At 50.7% G+C, this 19,167-nt stretch overlaps 2 protein-coding genes across 2 annotated transcripts in view; one reads left to right on the forward strand and one right to left on the reverse strand.

Annotated features, from left to right (window-relative positions):
• Positions 1-19,167, forward strand: part of LOC136301688 (src kinase-associated phosphoprotein 1-like) — a 105,713-nt gene that overhangs the window by 43,499 nt on the left and 43,047 nt on the right. The window lies entirely within an intron of this gene.
• Positions 11,242-12,920, reverse strand: LOC136301885 (RNA-binding protein 12B-like). The gene has a single exon (XM_066205114.1). It carries the CDS (start codon positions 12,897-12,899, stop codon positions 11,439-11,441), a length of 1,461 nt encoding a protein of 486 aa, XP_066061211.1. The 5' UTR covers positions 12,900-12,920; the 3' UTR covers positions 11,242-11,438.

The following is a 19,167-nucleotide window of genomic DNA, read 5'->3' on the forward strand; positions in this document are numbered from 1 at the left end:
CCCCCGGAGGAAAAAAAAAAAAAAAAAAAAGCGCCGAGGGCGATGATTGGAAAACTATTGATCCGTTATCGGGAAGCGGCTCCGAAAGAGCCGGAAAAAAAAGAGGGAAAAATGCCGATTTTATCCATTGCTCTTTGGTTTTCCCGTCATTTCCACTCGGAAAAACAGAAAACCTGGGAACGGGGAGGGAATCCGAGGCGGGAATTGGGGCGGCCTTCGGATTCTCGTCCACTCGGCGCCCCCCGAAAACGGGGCTGGGTCTCGTTAAAGGAGATTTTAACGGGATTGTTCCCAATTGTAATCTCCTTTAACGAGACCCCAGCCCCCGTTTTCGGGGGGCGCCCGAGGGTGGTCGAAGAATCCTGAAGGCCGCCCAAATCCCCGCCTCGGATTCCCTCCCCCTTCCCAGGTCCCCTTTCCTGTTCTTTCCCCGAGTGAACTGACGGGGAACAAAGAGCAATGGATCATATCGGCATGTTTCCCTCTTTTTCCCGGCTCTCTCTCGGCAGCCGCTTCCCACTCGATAATCAGGAACAATTAGTTTTCCAATCATCGCCTAGGCGCTTTTTTTTTTTTTTTTTTTTTTCCCGCAGGGAATTTTGGGCACCGAGCTGGGGTTTCTTTTCATAAATAATATCCCAAATTTCTGCTTTTCCCCTTCCCGTTATCCCTTAAAAACCAGCCGCAACAACCCCCCTTTTCCAGGGAATTTGGGGCATCTTTTTAAATTTATTTTTTTTCATATAATATCCCAAATTTTCTGCTTTTCCCCTTCCATTATCCCTTAAAAAACAGCCACAAAAATCCCTTTTCCAGGGAATTTGGGGCATCTTTTTAAATTTATTTTTTTCATATATTATCCCAAATTTTCTGCTTTTCCCCTTCCCATTATCCCTTAAAAAACAGCCACAAAAATCCCTTTTCCAGGGAATGTTGAGCACCATTTAAAAAAAAAACCCCAAAATTGGTAAATAATGTCCCAGGTTTTCTGCTTTTCCCCTCCCGTCATCCCTTAAAAACAGCCGCAAAAATCCCGTTTTCCCGGGAATTTCGAGCACTTTTTTGGTTGTCGTTCTGTTTTAATATTTTAAAGCAACATCCCGGATTTTCTGCTTTTCCCTTCCGTCCTCCCACAATAAATAATAATAATAATAATAATAATAATAATAATAATAATAATAATAATAAGCCACAAAAAAAATCCCATTTTTCCAGGCAATTTTGGACACCGGATTTTTAAAAATATTTATTAAATAATATCCCGGATTTTCTGCTTTTCCCTTCCATCCTCCCACAATAATAATAATAATAATAATAATAATAATAATAATAATATAATAATAATAAGCCACAAAAAAAATCCCATTTTTCCAGGCAATTTTGCACACCGGATTTTAAAAAATATTTATTAAATAATATCCCCGGTTTTCTGCTTTTCCCCTCCCATCATCCCTTTAACCAAAAAAACCATTTTCCAAGGAATTTTAGCTCCTTTTTTAAAAAATATTTATTAAACAATGCTCCAATTTTTCCGCTTTTCCCCCTTTTCTGTCACCCCACAATAAAACAAAAATTTCGGCAATTTCGGCTGCAAAGCCCCAACCCCCAACCCCTCCGTGCCAAACAAATTCCCGGTTTTCTTCGGGAGTTTTGGGGGTTTTTTTTTTTTTCCCCCTTTGGAATATTCCGGATTTTCTTCCAGGGCTCCAGGAGCCACCTCGTGGTCGCCTCGTGGCACCTTCAACGAGGGGAAGTGAAAAAAAAAAAAACACCCCAAAAAACGGAGTTTTCCCTTCTCCTGGTCAATTTTAAGAAATAGGTTGAAGAATAATAATAACAATAACAATAATAATAATAATTAATAATAACAATAATAGTAATAATAATAACAGTAATAATAATAACAATAATAATAATAAATTAAGACAATTAGGAAACAAATTAAGCAAAATAAACAAAAAAAAGGAACGAGTCCACAACCTGCTGTTTCAGAGGATTAAAAATAATAATAATAATAATTATTAACTGCTCTTTTTATCGCATCAATCCATGGAATGTTTCCATTTCTCTTTATTTTTTCCCTACCCACGCCAGGAATCGTTTTGCGCCGTCTCCCTTTGGGGCTTTGATTGGGTTTGTTCAGAGCTGCCGGTGGGATTTTGGTTTTGGTTTGGTTCGTTTTGGATTTTTTTTTTTTTGGCTTTTTTCTTCATTATCGCTCCCAGTCCGGAAAAAAAGTTTTTTGGTTCGTTTCTCCGCGTCTGTTGGGCGGGATTTCGGTCAGGGAGGTTTAAATGTGTTTTATCAATAACGGCGGGGGGGGTTTATATGATAATTAGATTTTCTTTTTTTGCTCGAACAGAGTTTGAAGCAGATTTTATCAATGGCAGGGATTTATTTTTTTACATGTTTGCTGGATGTCATTTTGGTCAAAGAGAGCTTTAAGCATATTTTTAATATTTTTAATATCAATAACGGGGGTTTTTTTGATGTTTATTGGATTTTATTTTGGTCAAAGAGAGCTTTAAGCATATTTTTAATATTTTTAATATCAATAACGGGGTTTTTTGATGTTTATTGGATTTTATTTTGGTCAAAGAGAGCTTTAAGCATATCTTTAATATTTTTAATATCAATAACGGGGGTTTTTTTCATGTTTATTGGATTTTATTTTGGTCAAACAGAGTTTTAAGCATATTTTTAATATTTTTAATATCAATAACGGGGTTTTTTTAGATGTTTATTGGATGCTATTTTGGTCAAACAGAGTTTTAAGCATATTTTTAATATTTTTAATATCAATAACGGGGTTTTTTTAGATGTTTATTGGATTTTATTTTGGTCAAAGAGAGCTTTAAGCATATTTTTAATATCAATAACGGGGGTTTTTTTAGATGTTTATTGGATTTTATTCTGGTCAAAGAGAGCTTTAAGCATATTTTTAATATTTTTAATATCAATAACGGGGTTTTTTTAGATGTTTATTGGATGTTATTTTGACCAAACAGAGTTTTAAACGTATTTTATCAAAAGCAGAGTTTTTTACGTGTTTATTGGATGTAATTTTGGTCAAACAGAGAATTTTAAGCAGATTTTATCAATAGCAGGTTGGTTTTTTTTTTTAACATGTTTATTGGATGTAATTTTGGTCAAACACAGAATTTTAAGCGTGTTTTTATCAACTGCGCCCACTCTGCCTAATTTTCTTTATCAAGAGCAGAAATTCAAACTTTTATCTTTAGCACGAAGTTATTCATCACACGCGTCTCGGGGAAAAGCCAATTTTGTGAGATCCATTTAAAACGAGGGGAAAAAATCCAGGCCGGGATATCGACGGGGCTCGGTCGGTCCGGGAAATAAATCGGGATATAAATCGGGGCGCTAACGGCGCTGTAAATACTCATTATCTGCCCTAATTTGACACCGGATTGGGAAAGAGCCGAGAGGGGGAAATTAAAAAATAAAAATAATAACAAACCCCCCTCCCCCCCCCCCCAAAAAAAATATAAAAATTCCGGAGGGGGAGGGGCTCGGAATTAAAAACCGTTTTTTGTTGTTGTTTTTTTTTTTTTAAACAACAAAAGGAATTTTATTATTTTTTTTTCCGGCGAAGAGAGGGGCGGAATTCACGGGAATTATTAATAAATATTAAGGGCCGGGCGGCCCCTCCCCGCTCCCCTGCGGACATCTGTTTGCATCCATCGGGTGCCGGCTCCCCCGGCGGGGCTCGGCGGGATTTATCTGGATTTTCCATGCATGGCTTGCCGGGAATGGGAATAAATCGGGGAGCGGCTCCGGAGGGGCCGGGTATTGGTTTTTCCTGCGCTGCCTGAACTTTTCACCCCGCGGGTCGGAGCGGTCGCGCGCTGACCCCGCTGCCCCCGGGCTGGTGCCGAGGGGTCACCCCGCAACCATGGCAACGGCCCGGCGATCGGCCCGGGATCATCCCGAGGATCATTCCCGGCTTTTTCCCCATTGCGGCAGCTGACGGAGTTTTTTTTTTGGGGGGGGAGGGGTGTTGGTTTTTTGTTTTTCCAGGCTGGGTTTGGGTTTGGATGGGTTTGGGGTGTTGGTTTGGGTGTTCCGGGGTGGTCGTTTCAAGGGTTGGGAGGGTTGGCAGCCATGGCAACGGGCCGGGATCATCCCAAGGATCATTCCCGGCCTCCTCTTCCCGGGAAAAACGGAGTTTTTGGGGGTTTGTATCAGTCTGGGATGGGTTTGGGGTGTTGGTTTGGGTGTTGCGAGCGAGGTTTTGGGTGTTCTGGAGCGGTTGTTTCAAGGGTTGGCAGCCATGGCAACGGGCTGGGATCATCCCCAGGATCATTCCCGGTTTTTATCCCGTGCCGGAGCTGCCCCGAGCCGCGGGATTGCGGCAGACGGAGTTTTTTTGGGTTTTTTTCCAGGCCGGGTTTGGATTTGGATCGGTTTGCCGTGTTGGTTTGGGAGTTCTGGGTGGTCCTTTCAAAGGTTGGGAGGATTGGCGGCCGCGGCGACGCCTCGGGATCATCCCGGGATCATCCCAAGGATCATTCCTGGCCGCTTCAAGGGTTGGGAGGGATGGGGAGGAGAGGGTGGGGAAGGAAAAGAGGGACGGGAAAAGGAAATGAGGGATGGGAAAAGAGGAATTGGGAGGGAAAAGGGGGATGTGGAAGGAAAAGAGAAACAGGCGAAGAAGGGTTGGGAAAGGATTCCCTTTCCCCTCTCCCTCCCTGGTCACCCCCGGCTCTCCCTGTGTCCCAGACTGGGCCTCGATCCACGTTTTTGGCCGGCGGCAATTCCCGGGATGGCTGCAGGAGTTGTTGAGGGACGACGCGGTGCCCCGTCCCTCTCCAAGGGGTTTCCCCTCACTCCCAGCCCCGTCCCGTTGTTGTCCCGGTTTTCGGTGTCCAAAGGGCCTGGCTGGGGATTCCGAAGGCCTGGGAGCAGCTGTGGGACAACGGGAACACAAACCCGGACTCGGCCAAAGGCCTCGGGCCGGAGGGATCCTCGTCCAATCCCCCAGATCCAGTCGGGGGCTCGGGGTTTGTGGTGGTGGTGCCTCTGGAAAAAGGGGATCCATTCCCGAGGGATGGGAATTGTCCCTGCTCGTCCCTCGGGCCGGAGGGATCCTCGTCCAATTCCCCAGATCCAGTCGGGGACTCGGGGTTTGTGGTGGTGGCTCTGGAAAAAGGGGATCCATTCCCGAGGGATGGGAATTGTCCCTGCTCGTCCCTCGGGGCGGAGGGATCCTCATCCCACGTCCCAGTTTGGGAGATTCCAGACTGGGAGCTCGGGGTTTGTGGTGGTGGCTCTGGAGATGGGGGGAGGAAGAGGAGGAGGGTCGGGATGAAGATTGGGAGGAGGAGGAGGAAGCTGAGGATCAGGATGAGGATGAAGATCGGGATCAGGGTGAGGACAAGGAGGAGGAGGAAGAGGAGGAGGAGGAAGAGGAGAAGGTAGATGAAGATAGGATGAGGATGAAGATCGGGGTGAGGACCAGGAGGAGGAGGAGGAGGATGAACATCAGGGTCAGGGTGAGGACCAGGAGGAGGAGGAGGAGGAGGCTGCTGAGAATCAGGATGAAGACCAGGATGAAGATGAGGTCCAGGAGGAGGAGGAGCAGGATGGAGATGAAGATCAGGATGAGGACCAGGGTCAGGACGAGGATGAAGATCAGGATTAGGATGAGGCCCAGGGGAAGGAGGAGGAGGAGGAGGAGGAAGAAGAGGGGGAAGCTGAGGATCAGGATGATGAGGACGAGGATGAAGACCATGATCAGGGCGAGGATGAGGAGGAGGAGGAAGAGGAGGATGAGGAGCTGGGCTCCAGCACCCCACACCCCCCACAAACCCCTCTGGCCTCCATCTCCCTCCCACCTCCCCCCACTTTTCTCCCTATTTTCCCAATTTCCCTTCCCCGCCCAAACCCAAAAACCCCAAATCCCCCCCCCCCCCCAAAAAAACCCCCCAAAACCCACCCCGGCGTGACCGTGGGGCGGCCCGGCCGATCCCGGCCCCGTTTTCCATGCGGGAATGGGGGCAGGGAGCGGGAGCCGAGCTGTTTGCCGAGCCCTCGGAAAGAGGGAAAACAATGCGATTAATTTTCCGCAGCGCAATCATGCAGAGATTTAATAAGCAGCCAAAGGTAGGATCCATCTGTAAGGAACGCGCCGCCTGCTCCATTACTCCTCTCCTGCCAGGTTTTTTTTTTTTCTTTTTCCCTTTTTTTTTTTTTCCTTCCCAAACCTTAATTAATTGAGGAGAAGAAAAAAAAAAAAAAAAGAGAGAGAGAGAAAGAAAGAAAGAGAGGGAATTGTTTATTAAAGTGGGAACAGGCTCTCGGCTCTGTCTCTCCGCAGCTCTGGTTCAAAAGTTCACCCAATTCCCCCAAGGCTCGTCCGTGCGCGTGTTTGGAATCGGCGCCTCTCCCTCGTTCCCAGATTTCCTCCCTTCCCTGCTCCCGCACGGAGCCCCCGAAAAGGTGCCAGGCTTTTAAAACAAACAAACAAACAAAACAATTGGAATTTGAAGGGGTTTTTTTAAAAATCCTGTCTGGAATGTTCTGTGGAAGAGCGTTCTCCTCTCTCCCTGCTCGTCCTTTATCCCGGCTGGGAAGGGGCTGGAACGGGATCAGCGGGGAGGGACGGGAGGGGAACCCGCAGGTGGAGCCGGGAGGGGAGAGCAGCCCCGAGGGGATGGGAGGGTGGGATCCCCGTGGGCAGGGGGGGATTCGGGATCCCCGTGGGCAGGTGGGGATTCGGGATCGCCGTGGGCAGGGGGGGGATTCGGGATCCCCGCGGGCAGGGGGGGATTCGGGATCCCCGTGGGCGGGGGGGGATTCGGGATCCCCGTGGGCGGGGGGGGATTCGGGATCCCCGCGGGCAGGGGGGATTCGGGATCCCCGTGGGCACGGTGGGGATTCGGGATCCCCGTGGGCAGGGGGGGATTCGGGATCCCCGTGGGCGGGATGGGGATTTGGGATCCCCGTGGGCACGGGGGGATTCGGGATCCCCGTGGGCAGGGTGGGGATTTGGGATCCCCGTGGGCGGGGGGGGATTCGGGATCGCCGTGGGCAGGGGGGGGATTCGGGATCCCCGTGGGCGGGGTGGGGATTTGGGATCCCCGTGGGCGGGGGGGGATTCGGGATCCCCGTGGGTGGGGGGGGATTCGGGATCCCCGTGGGCAGGGGGGGGATTCAGGATCCCCGTGGGCACGGTGGGGATTTGGGATCCCCGTGGGCAGGGGGGGATTCGGGATCCCTGTGGGCGGGGTGGGGGTTTGGGATTGCTGTGATCAGGGTGGAGCCAAGAGGGGATTTTTGGGGAAAGCAGAGGGTTGGGAATGTGGGATTCCTGGGGATACCTGGGGATACCTGTGCGATCTCAGTGGGATATCGGGGTGAGCACCAGCTCCACAATTCCCTTTCCCTGGCTCGGCGTTGCCCTCTCCCTGAATCCCCGGTTGCTGATGCTCGTTCCTCACTCCATCCTCCCTGGATGTTCTGGGAATTCTGTCTCTGCCCAAAGGAAATGGAATTTTTGGGGCTGTGGCCGTGGAGGAATCTGTTAACGCGCCAGAATTCCCTGGTTTCACTCCTGGGAAAGTTCCGGGCTGGGATTTGCTGGCTCAGCCCCTCCCGGCCTGGCCGTGTCCGTTTGTCCGGCAGGGTCACTCTGTCCACCAGGGTCACTCTGTCCTGGCCGTGTCCGTTTGTCCGGCAGGGTCACTCTGTCCTGGCCGTGTCCATGTGTCCACCAGGGTCACTCTGTCCTGGCAGGGTCACTGTGTCCTGGCCGTGTCCATCTGTCCACCAGGGTCACTGTGTCCACCAGAGTCACTCAGTCCTGGCCATGTCCTTCTGTCCAGCTGGGTCACTCAGTCCTGGCTGTGTCCGTTTGTCCACCAGGGTCACTCAGTCCTGGCAGGGTCACTTAGTCCTGGCCGTGTCCTTTTGTCCGGCAGGGTCACTCTGTCCTGGCCATGTCCATCTGTCCACCAGGGTCACTCAGTCCGGCAGGGTCACTCTGTCCTGGCCGTGTCTGTTTGTCCGGCAGGGTCCCTCTGTCCTGGCCGTGTCCATCTGTCCACCAGGGTCACTCTGTCCTGGCCGTGTCCGTTTGTCCGGCAGGGTCACTCAGTCCTGGCCGTGTCCATCTGTCCACCAGGGTCACTCTGTCCTGGCCGTGTCCATCTGTCCACCAGGGTCACTGTGTCCACCAGGGTCACTCAGTCCTGGCAGGGTCACTCTGTCCTGGCCATGTCCTTCTGTCCAGCTGGGTCACTCTGTCCTGGCTGTGTCCGTTTGTCCACCAGGGTCACTCAGTCCGGCAGGGTCCCTCTGTCCTGGCCGTGTCCATCTGTCCACCAGGGTCACTCTGTCCTGGTTGCCCCGCTGCCCTCCCACTCCTCCTCCCTCCATCGGAGTTTTTTTCCGGCTCTTTTCCCCTCTGATCCCGAGTATTCCCGCAGGATCGTGGCCTGGGAAAGCCAGAGCTGGAAGGAGGGACTTGGGATGAACATTCCAGAATCCTGGAATGCTTTGGGATGGATGGGACACTCAACCCCCTGCAGTCCCATCCGGGGACAATTCCTGTTACCCCTGGCCTGGGACAATTCCCGGGATGGGGCAGCCAGGGCTCCCCTGGGAATTCCATCGTGAGGGGACACAAACCCGGGTTCCCCATGGAATCGCTGCTCCCGTTTTTTCCCGGCATTTGTCCCTCTCCACCCGCCCCAGGCAGAGCTGGAGACGGGAAAAACTTGGAAACCTCAGGAGCGGAGGAGGAAAGACCTTGGAGGACGGGAAGGAGGGGAGGGGGGAAAAGCCGCAAAACCACGCGGGGATGTCCGGAGGGGGGTTTGGATCCTCTCCCTGTGTCCCCTCGGTGCCACCACCGTGGGAGCGGCCTGGGGACAAGCCGGGCCCCGTCACCGTGACCCCACCGGGAGCCTTAAGTGGATTTAATCGGGATATTCCAGGTGTGATTCCCTGGATTTCCGTGGGGTCGGGGGCTCCTCTAACCGGGAAGTCAAGGCCGGGTTTGGGGCTGTGCCCACGGCCTCGGCACTCGGCTCCACAGCTGGCTCTGCCTGCGGCTCATCCCGAATAAAAACCGCGGCTGGATTTGATGGGCCACCTGGATTTGGCTTTCGTTTCCCCCGTAAATCGAGCGGGGTTTGTGCCATAAGCGCCGCCGCTGGGGCGGGGTTGGGCCCTGCAGGTGTCTGTGCTCGGCTTGGTCGCCGTTCACTCCAATTCCCAGAATTTCCGCCCCCCCCAAAAATAAATCCCTGCCCTTCCCGCCGTGCCAGGCCTTGAGAACCCCGTGAGATTTTTCCCTCTTTTTCTTTAACGGTCTTTCCTCGCTCGGATTCGAGTTTCCTGCTCTTTCCCACAGCCGGGAGCGGGGGCTGAAAGTTGAGAGTCTCCTGTGGCCCAGTTACTTGCCCCAGTTGTTGGGATTCCTGGAATATTCCGAATACAACATCCCCGGAAAATTAGCGGGAGCTGCCGGGAAGGTCACGGATCCGGCAGCGGGAGGAACGAGGAGGTTTTTCGGGAGAAAACTCCCCACCCCCCGCCCCTCCTCAGTTTTCCCTCGAAACCGAATCTGGCCTTGGAAACCTCCCCAGAATCCCTGAGGGTTTTGGCGAGACGCTGAGGATTGGGGCGGGTGGGGGAGAGGAGGAAGTTTGGGGTTTTCAGCTGGATGGAGGAATCCCAAAAAAAACCCGGAAATCCTCCTCTCCGCTGCCCGGGGATTGGGATGGTGTGAGGAGGTTGGGGACGGATCCCGGGAAGTGTCCCAGGCCAGGCTGGACGGGGTTTGGAGCACCCTGGGACGGGGGGAGGTGTCCCTGGATGGGCTTTGTGGTCCCTTCCCACCCAAACCGTTCCATGATCCCGTGGCAGTGCCGCGCTGAAGTTTGGACCTGACCTTGGAGGTCTTTCCCAACGTCAGCAGCTCCGGGATTGCGTGAGGGGACAGCTGGGAGGGACGTGTCCGGTTCCAGAACCGAGGCCGGGCTGGTTCTGGGCTGAGCCTGGGGCGGTTTCGGAGCTGAGGCCCGAAGGCCGGTCCCGTTTCCAGCCGTGACCTCGCTGCAGCTCCAGAGCCAAGCTCAAGGTCCTTTCAGACCTGACACCGTGCCAGTCCCAGCCGTCACTCCACCGCACTCCCAAACCCAAACCCAAACCCGTGACGACGATTGTAGACCCGACCCCATTCCAGCCCCAGCCGTCACCCCGCTGCCGTTCCAGGGTCAAGCTCCGGGTGATCTTAGCCCTGACCCCGTCCCAGCCGTGACCCCACTGCCGTCCCAAACCCAAACCCGGGATAATCTTAGCCCTGACCCCGTCCCAGCCCTGACCCCGTCCCAGCCGTGACCCCACTGCAGTCCCAAACCCAAACCCGGGATAATCTTAGCCCTGACCCCGTCCCAGCCGTGACCCCACTGCAGCCCCAAACCCAATCCCGGGATAATCTTAGCCCTGACCCCGTCCCAGCCGTGACCCCACTGCCGTCCCAAACCCAAACCCGGGATAATCTTAGCCCTGACCCCGTCCCAGCCGTGACCCCGGTCCCAGCCGTGACCCCACTGTGGTCCCAAACCCAATCCCGGGATAATCTTAGCCCTGACCCCGTCCCAGCCCTGACCCCGTCCCAGCCGTGACCCCACTGCCGTCCCAAACCCAAACCCGGGATAATCTTAGCCCTGACCCCGTCCCAGCCGTGACCCCACTGCAGTCCCAAACCCAAACCCGGGATAATCTTAGCCCTGACCCCGTCCCAGCCGTGACCCCGGTCCCAGCCGTGACCCCACTGTGGTCCCAAACCCAATCCCGGGATAATCTTAGCCCTGACCCCGTCCCAGCCCTGACCCCGTCCCAGCCGTGACCCCACTGCGGTCCCAAACCCAAACCCGGGATAATCTTAGCCCTGACCCCGTCCCAGCCGTGACCCCGGTCCCGGCCGCGGCCGGCGGCGCCGGGGCTCAGCCCGGGGGGCTCGGGGGGCTCGGGGGGGCAGCAGGAGCCGCGGCCGCGGCAGAAGAAGGATCTGCGGCCGGTGGCTGCAATCATCGCGCTGCTGTCTGCTCCCAGACTGATGGCAGAGCCCGCCGAGGCGGGGAGTTCAACCAGAGGTTATCTTTCCCAGGTACCATCTCGCCCAACGAGAATTTGATTTTTTTTTTTTTCCCTTCTTTATTTTTTTTCTCCTTTTTTTTTTTTTTCCTTCCCCCCCCCCTCCCTTCTCCCCTTCCCCAGGACTTTACTCCATTAGATTAATGAAATTTCAATGAGAGCCCGGCGCCCCCTGAAGCTTTGTTAACAAAACAAATGGGGGTTCGGGAGGTGTGACAGCTCGCGAGGAGAGTTACGAGAAGGTGAATACATCCTCGCAATCCACTCAGCCCGCCGCTCATTGATCTCTATTTAAAGCCCCAATCGGATTTTTGTTAATTATAAATGATTGATCTGCAGCTCTCTCCCGCTCTCTCTCTCTCTCCCAGCGCCGCCCGCCCTTCTCCTCTTCCATGCGGGGAATTTTTTTTTGTTTTTCCTCTTTTTCCACCCCCCTCCTCTCCTTTTCCACCCGACGCACTCGGAACTCCTTTGCATGCTGCGTGTGGAGGGGTTTTTTTTGGGGGGGTTTTTTTGGGGGGTTTTTTTTTGGTCGTTTTGGAAGGCGAATCGCGGCCGGGCCCGCGGCTGTCAGCGCTTCCATCGGCGGCCCCGTGTTTGTCATGGCTTATCAGCCCCAAATGAACTCCCGGCCCGGCGCCTTTTACAGCTTCAGCACAAAAAAAAAAGAAAATGAAAGAGAAAGGGAGAAAGGAAGAAAAAAAAAGGGAATAAATGGAAGGAGAAAGGCGAAGAAAAGGCTTGGAGGCAAAGCGAGGAGCGGGGATTGAAGCTGGGGAAATTGGGATCGGTTTCCCGGGAGGGTCTGGGAGTCGGGGAGATGGAGGAAAGCGGCCCTGGAAGGTTCGGGGCTTTGGAGGGCTCGGGGTGTTCCTGCGCGCTCTGGGAATGGGATCCAGGGCCAGGTGAAGGTCCAGAGCCTTTGGATCCTCCTTTGGATCCTCCTTTGGATCCTCCTTTGGATCCTCCTCTGGATCTTCCTCTGGATCCTCCTTTGGATCCTCCTCTGGATCTTCCTTTGGATCCTCCTCTGTATCTTCCTCTGGACCTTCCTTTGGATCCTCCTCTGGATCTTCCTCTAGATCTTCCTTTGGATCTTCCTCTGGATCCTCCTCTGGATCTTCCTTTGGATCTTCCTTTGGATCCTCCTTTGGATCCTCCTTTGGATCTTCCTTTGGATCTTCCTTTGGATCCTCCTTTGGATCTTCCTTTGGATCCTCCTCTGGATCTTCCTTTGGATCCTCCTTTGGATCTTCCTTTGGATCCTCCTCTGGATCTTCCTTTGGATCCTCCTCTGGATCTTCCTCTGGACCTTCCTTTGGATCTTCCTTTGGATCTTCCTCTGGATCCTCCTCTGGATCTTCCTCTGGACCTTCCTTTGGATCCTCCTCTGGATCTTCCTTTGGATCCTCCTCTGGATCTTCCTTTGGATCTTCCTTTGGATCCTCCTCTGGATCTTCCTTTGGATCCTCCTTTGGATCCTCCTCTGGATCTTCCTTTGGATCTTCCTTTGGATCCTCCTCTGGATCTTCCTTTGGATCTTCCTTTGGATCCTCCTCTGGATCCTCCTCCGGATCCTCCTCTGGATCCAGTTTTATCCCAGGCTGGAGCAGGAGGGTTGGAGCTGGAACCCGTTGGAGTTGGGAAACGGAGCCGCCCTTCAATCCCCTTAAATGTGGGGTTTTATTGGGGTCAGGGGGGGCTGTGATGGCACCGGGAACGGGATCCAGGGAAAAAGGAGGATCCGGAGCCGTGGATCCCTCCCCAGAGCCCATCCTGAGCTCTTCCCTTGGCTCCCGTTTCATCCCGGTGAAGCTGCTCCAGTTGGAGCGGCTGGAATCTGCTGGAGCTGGGAAATGGAGGATTTCCCCTTGAATCCAGGTCTTAAACCCGGGGTTTCATCGGGGTCAGGGTGGCCGTGATCCTGCACACCCCGGGAATGGGATCCAGGGAAAGAAACCAGGATCCAGAGGGAAAACGAGGACCCAGTGCCTTTGATTCCCACCTGGAATCCATCCTGAACTTTTCCCTTGGCTTTCTCCCGGTGGAATTGTCCCAGGTTTGGGCAATTCCCAGAAACAAATGTGTCGCCGTTTTTGGAGACCTCTGCGGGGGTGGTTTGGCCAGGACTGCCCGGCCTGGTGGCCACAGGCGGCCCAGGGGTGGCCTGGTCCCTCCTGGTGCCTCCATGGAATTCCGGAGCTCCGCAAATCCCGCGACTCCCGGCTGCGCTACAAAAAAAACGGGAAATTTCCGTCTTTCCGTCTCCGGATCTTGAATTATTCTGCTTCTTTCATGCTTTGGGTTGGGAAGGGGAGGGGACAGTCGGTTCTCCCGGCTCTGGTGGCTCCTCCAAGATCTTTGGCCGATCCCGGCGGATTCCCACCCCGCTTGGAATGTCCCGTGGGAAAATCGGAGAATTCCGGAGAGTTCAGGATTCGTTCCGTGCCCAGATCCCTCTTTAGGGTCAATTTTGGGGTTGTTCGACTCTTCTCAGCTGCTTTAACCACCCCCCAAAACCCCCAAAGCCCAAACAAAAAAATCCCCAGTGAGGCGAAGGGGGCGGGTGATGCGTCCTTGGCCTTTTTTTCCTTGGAAATCCACCCCAAATCCCGTTGGTTTTCCTCGAACCTGCCCAGAATTCCTCCGAGCTCGTCCTGCGGGCAGCACCGCCAACCCCACGCCCCAGAAAACGGAGCGAAAAACCCGTTTTACCGGGAAAAGGACCCAAAAAAGCGCCAAAATCGCGCGACGGCGTCTCCCATCGGAGGGGCTTGGATGCGAAAACCGTCCCCACGAAGGGGGCGGAGCTGAAATTAAATTTATTTGGTTCGTTAATGAGGGAATTAGGTCAAAACGTGAAGCGGAACTCCTGAATTTTGCCTTTCCTCCCTTTTTTCTGTGCCCTGGGCAGACCCCGGGTCGGGTTTCCAGTGGAATTTTTGGGGTCGAGCTCCATCCCTCCCCATTTCCACGGATCCGAGGTCCAGCTTTAGGCAAAGCCCCAGGAAAGTGCTGGACGTGGATTTCTGGAATTGGGAACTAAATTCTGCCAAATTCAGCTCAAAAAGGGGGAATTTCTCTCCTTCCAAAGGGGTTTTTCCGAACAGTCCAAAAATCCGGGGGAAAAAATGGGAAATCCTGCAAAAAAAAAAAAAAAATGGGATACCCTACCAAAAAAATGGGATATCCTACCAAAAAAATGGGATATCCTAGAAAAAAAAATGGGATACTCTACCAAAAAAATGGGATATCCTAGAAAAAAAAATGGGATATCCTGGAAAAAAAAATGGGATATCCTAGAAAAAAAAAGGGATATCCTAGAAAAAGAAAAATGGGATATCCTAGAAAAAAAAATGGGATATCCTAGAAAAAAAAATGGGATATCCTAGAAAAAAAAAAGGGATACCCTACTAAAAAAATGGGATACCCTACCAAAAAAATGGGATATCCTAGAAAAAAAAATGGGATATCCTAGAAAAAAAATGGGATATCCTACTAAAAAAATGGGATATCCTAGAAAAAAAAATGGGATATCCTAGAAAAAAAAATGGGATATCCTAGAAAAAAAAAAGGGATACCCTACTAAAAAAATGGGATACCCTACCAAAAAAATGGGATATCCTAGAAAAAAAAATGGGATATCCTAGAAAAAAAATGGGATATCCTACTAAAAAAATGGGATATCCTACAAAACAATATGGGATATCCTACAGAAAACGAAAAGTTTTGGGATCAGCTCCAAGATGGGGAGGGGGAAAAAAAAAAAGGAATTTTTTTGGCGAATGATCCGATCTGTCGGATTCCAAGGATAAAAGTCAAGCAACGGAGTTGGATTTTCCGCGGTACATGAGTCCCTGCTCCCGCTGTCTCGGGGAACGGCCCTAACGGATGATTTTCATTAGCGGGCCCGGAATTGATGGGGTCCCAGCGGGTTCTCCCAAGGTTAAATAATTTAAAGGAATCAACCCCCTTATCCCGCGTAATCGAGCTAATGAAGGATATCGGATATTTCCACGCCGGGAGAGAGAGAGAGAGAGAGGAGGAGAATAAAAATTAAAAAAAAAAAGGGAGGGAGGGATGGGGGGAGGAAATAAATAAAGGTGGGATTTGGGAAGAACACAAATCTCGGCGTAAACGCCGAGGCGGAATTACGGGCGGGATACGGCGGCGGGCCATAAATTACGAATCCATTCCTGAGGCCGAGCCGGCGCGGGGGAGGAGGAAGAGCGGCGGCCGGGAGCGCGGCCGGGGTTACCCGGGAGCGGGGAAGGGACGGCCGGAGGCTCGGGACGGGCTCCGGGGGGCCAGGGTTTGATTGCGGGGCCGCGAGTCCTCGGCGGAACCCGCGCGGGGCCGTTGTCGTTCTGTCTCCGCTGCCGGTGGGTCCGGGCGTGAACAGCGCCGGCGGCTCCGGGGTTGGTCCTTTCCCTCATCCAGGGAAAAATTCCCTTTTTCTCTCCCAAAAATTGGTTCTTCCCGGTGTGAACACCACCGACAGCTCCGGGGTTGGTCCTTTCCCTCATCCAGGGAAAAATTCCCTTTTTCTCTCCTCAAAAATTGGTTCTTCCCGGTGTGAACATCACCGACAGCTCCGGGGTTGGTTCTTTCTCCTCATCCAGGGAAAAATTCCCTTTTTCTCTCCTCAAAAATTGGTTCTTCCCGGTGTGAACATCACCGACAGCTCCGGGGTTGGTCCTTTCCCTCATCCAGGGAAAAATTCCCTTTTTCTTTCCTCAAAAATTGGTTTTTCCCGGTGTGAACATCACCGAGAGCTCCGGGGTTGGTCCTTTCCCTCATCCAGGGAAAAATTCCCTTTTTCTCTCCTCAAAAATTGGTTCTTCCCGGTGTGAACATCACCGACAGCTCCGGGGTTGGTCCTTTCCCTCATCCAGGGAAAAATTCCCTTTTTCTCTCCCAAAAATTGGTTCTTCCCGGTGTGAACACCACCGAGAGCTCCGGGATTGGTCCTTTCCCTCATCCAGGGAAAAATTCCCTTTTTCTTTCCTCAAAAATTGGTTCTTCCCGGTGTGAACAGCCGGCCACAACTCCAGGCTTGGTCCTGTTCCCTCATCCAGGGAAAAATTCCCTTTATCCCCGGAAATGATTCCACTCAGTGTCGTCCCTTTTCCCTTCCCTTACCCACGGAAAAAAAAAAAAATTTCCCTTTTCTCTCCTCCGAAATTGATTTTTCCCAGAGTTGTCCCTTTTCCCTTCCCCTGATCCACGGAAAAATTCCCTTTTTTCTCCCCCAGAATTCCATTTTTCCTGCTTAGCTCCGTCTTTTCCCGCCTCTCCTCAACTCCTTCCCCCCCCCCCCTTTTTTTTTTTTTATTTTTATTGTTCTTTTTTTAAATCAAAATGATTCTTTTCTAATGATAAAAAAGCCGAAGAAATCCGGGCTGGGAAAAGCTTCCGAGGGAAAGTCACGGAGCGGGAATTTCGGCCGTGCTGGAGCGGGGGATAAATGAAAAAAAGGGGATAAATGAAAAGGGAATTTTAAAAGGGGATAAATAAAAAGGGAATAAATAAAAAGGGAATAAATGAAAAGGGAATTTTAAAAGGGGATAAATGAAAAGGGGATAAATGAAAAAAAGGGAATAAATGAAAAGGGAATAAATAAAAAGGGAATTTTAAAAGGGGATAAATGAAAAGGGGATAAATAAAAAGGGATAAATAAAAAGGGGATAAATGAAAAGGGAATAAATAAAAAGAGAATTTTAAAAGGGAATAAATTAAAAGGGAATAAATAAAAAGGGAATAAATAAAAAGGGAATAAATGAAAAGGGAATTTTCAAAGGGGATTTGTGGTTCCTGGCGTTGGTTTTGCACTTTTGCGGCGACAGATCTTCCCCAAAATCTCCTTTTTCAGCCCATGAGGTTTTTCCCTTTTTTTTCCCTTTTCTTTTTTTTCCTGGCTGGACAAAAATGCCGGAGGTGAAAAAAGTCGGGAGTTAAAAATCGGGATTGGGAAAAATCCGGTGAAATTCGTGGGGAATTCGGGGGGGGGTGAGTGGAAACCAGGATTTGGATGTGGGTGGGTTTGAGGGGTTACAGAAGGCATGAGGAGTTCATTTATTTTATTTTATTTTATTTTATTTTATTTTATTTTATTTTATTTTATTTTATTTTATTTTATTTTATCTTTATTTCATATTTTATTTTATTTTTTATTTTTATTTTATTTTATTTCATTTCATTTTATTTCATTTTATTTGGTTTTATTTTATTTTATTTATTTTATTTTATTTGGGTTTTTTATTTATTTTATTTTATTTTATTTGTTTTTCTTTTCTTTTACTTCCTTTCATTTCTGTTATATTTTATTAATTTATTTTCTTTTATTTATATTTATTAATATTTATTTTAATTTTTTATTTTTAAAAAGTTTCATTTTACTTTATTTTGCTTTATTTTATTTCATTTTTACTTTCTTTTATTGCATTTTGACCTCATTTGATTTCATTTTTATTTCATTTCATTTTTCTTTCTTTTATTTTTATTGTCTTTTATTTCCCTTTATTCTTTTATTTTATCCTTTGCTCTTCCCACCTTTTTCCCCACCTCAGGAATCGGGAATAAATTCCCATCCCTGTCTCCATTCCCCATTCCCCACTCCAGGAATAAATAAATTCCCAATTCCCGGAATTCTGCTCCCGGGGAGGGAATTTGGGCCGGCTGGAAAATCCTCCTGTGCTGGGAATGTCTGATTTTCATGGAATGTCTGATTTTCATGGAATATCTGATTTTCATGGAATGTCTGATTTTCACGGAATGTCTGATTTTCACGGAGCGGGAATTTCCTGGCGGGTTGGATCCATGGAGGATCCCAGTTCCCGACTGGGAGCTCTTTGTTCCCGTCCCTTTTTCCCTGGATTTGGTGGATATTCCAGAGGGTTTGGAGCTGAGGAAAGGCAGGAAGGGGCTCAGGATGGAGGTGGAATTTCCCAGGAATTCCGGGATTTCAGGGATTTCAGGGATTTCAGGGATTTCAGGAGTTTCAGGGATTTCAGGAGTTTCAGGGATTCAGCAATTCCAGGAATTCGGGAATTCCAGGGATTCAGGGATTTCAGGAATTCCAGGGATTCAGGGATTCAATGAATCTACTGAGGCCGAGGCCTCTTCCCCATCCCGATTATTTCCCACCAAATCCGGGATTGTTTTCCCGATTTTCCCATTTTTCCCACCAAACCCCCACCCTTTACCTTCCCTCCCTCCTTTTTCCCATTTTTCCCGCCTCCCGCCTGACCTTGGAGCCGCAAATTCCAGCCGGAGCCGCGGAATTCCGGTTCCTTCCCGACAAATCCTTCCCCTCGCCCGGCCCGGGTGACTCCCAGGAGAAGCAGAAACAGCTCCCGGGAATTTTCCAGGGGCTCCGGGGGGGGGTTGGTTAAAGATTCTCCCGGCCCCGCGTTCCCCAGAGCCGGAATTTGGATGGATTTTTCCAGGTGGAACCGCGGGGACATTCCTGGGCCTCGTTCCGTGGCCTCCATCCCGATTTTCCGCGCTCCCTGAGCCGCCGGAATTTGTTTATCCCTCGGGGGGGTTGGAGAGGGAGGAAGGTTGGCTTGGATTCCTGCCCGGAATTCCGGACTTTTGGGGTTTATCCGGAGCTCCTGAGGGTGTCCGTGTCTTGGCCGCTTTGGGTTTTCCACCTCCGGTTTGGGAGAAATTCCATGAATTTGGTTTTTATCCGGATTTTCCGAGGGTTTCAGCGCCTTCATCATTGTGGGGGGTTGGGGTGAGGGATTTGGGGGAAGGGATTTGGGATAAGAAATTTGGGATGTGGGATTTGGGATGTGGGATTTGGGATTTGGGATTTGGGATGTGGGATTTGGGATGTGGGATTTGGGATTTGGGATAAGAAATTTGGGATGTGGGATTTGGGATGTGGGATTTGGGATTTGGGATTTGGGATGTGGGATTTGGGATGTGGGATTTGGGATAAGGGATTTGGGATGTGGGATTTGGGATTTGGGATAAGAAATTTGGGATGTGGGATTTGGGAGAAGGGATTTGGGATAAGAAATTTGGGATAAGAAA

This window comes from Chamaea fasciata, unplaced genomic scaffold (assembly GCF_029207755.1).
Source record: "Chamaea fasciata isolate MVZ Bird 193981 ecotype frontalis unplaced genomic scaffold, bChaFas1.0.hap1 SCAF_27, whole genome shotgun sequence".
NCBI lineage: Eukaryota > Metazoa > Chordata > Aves > Passeriformes > Sylviidae > Chamaea > Chamaea fasciata.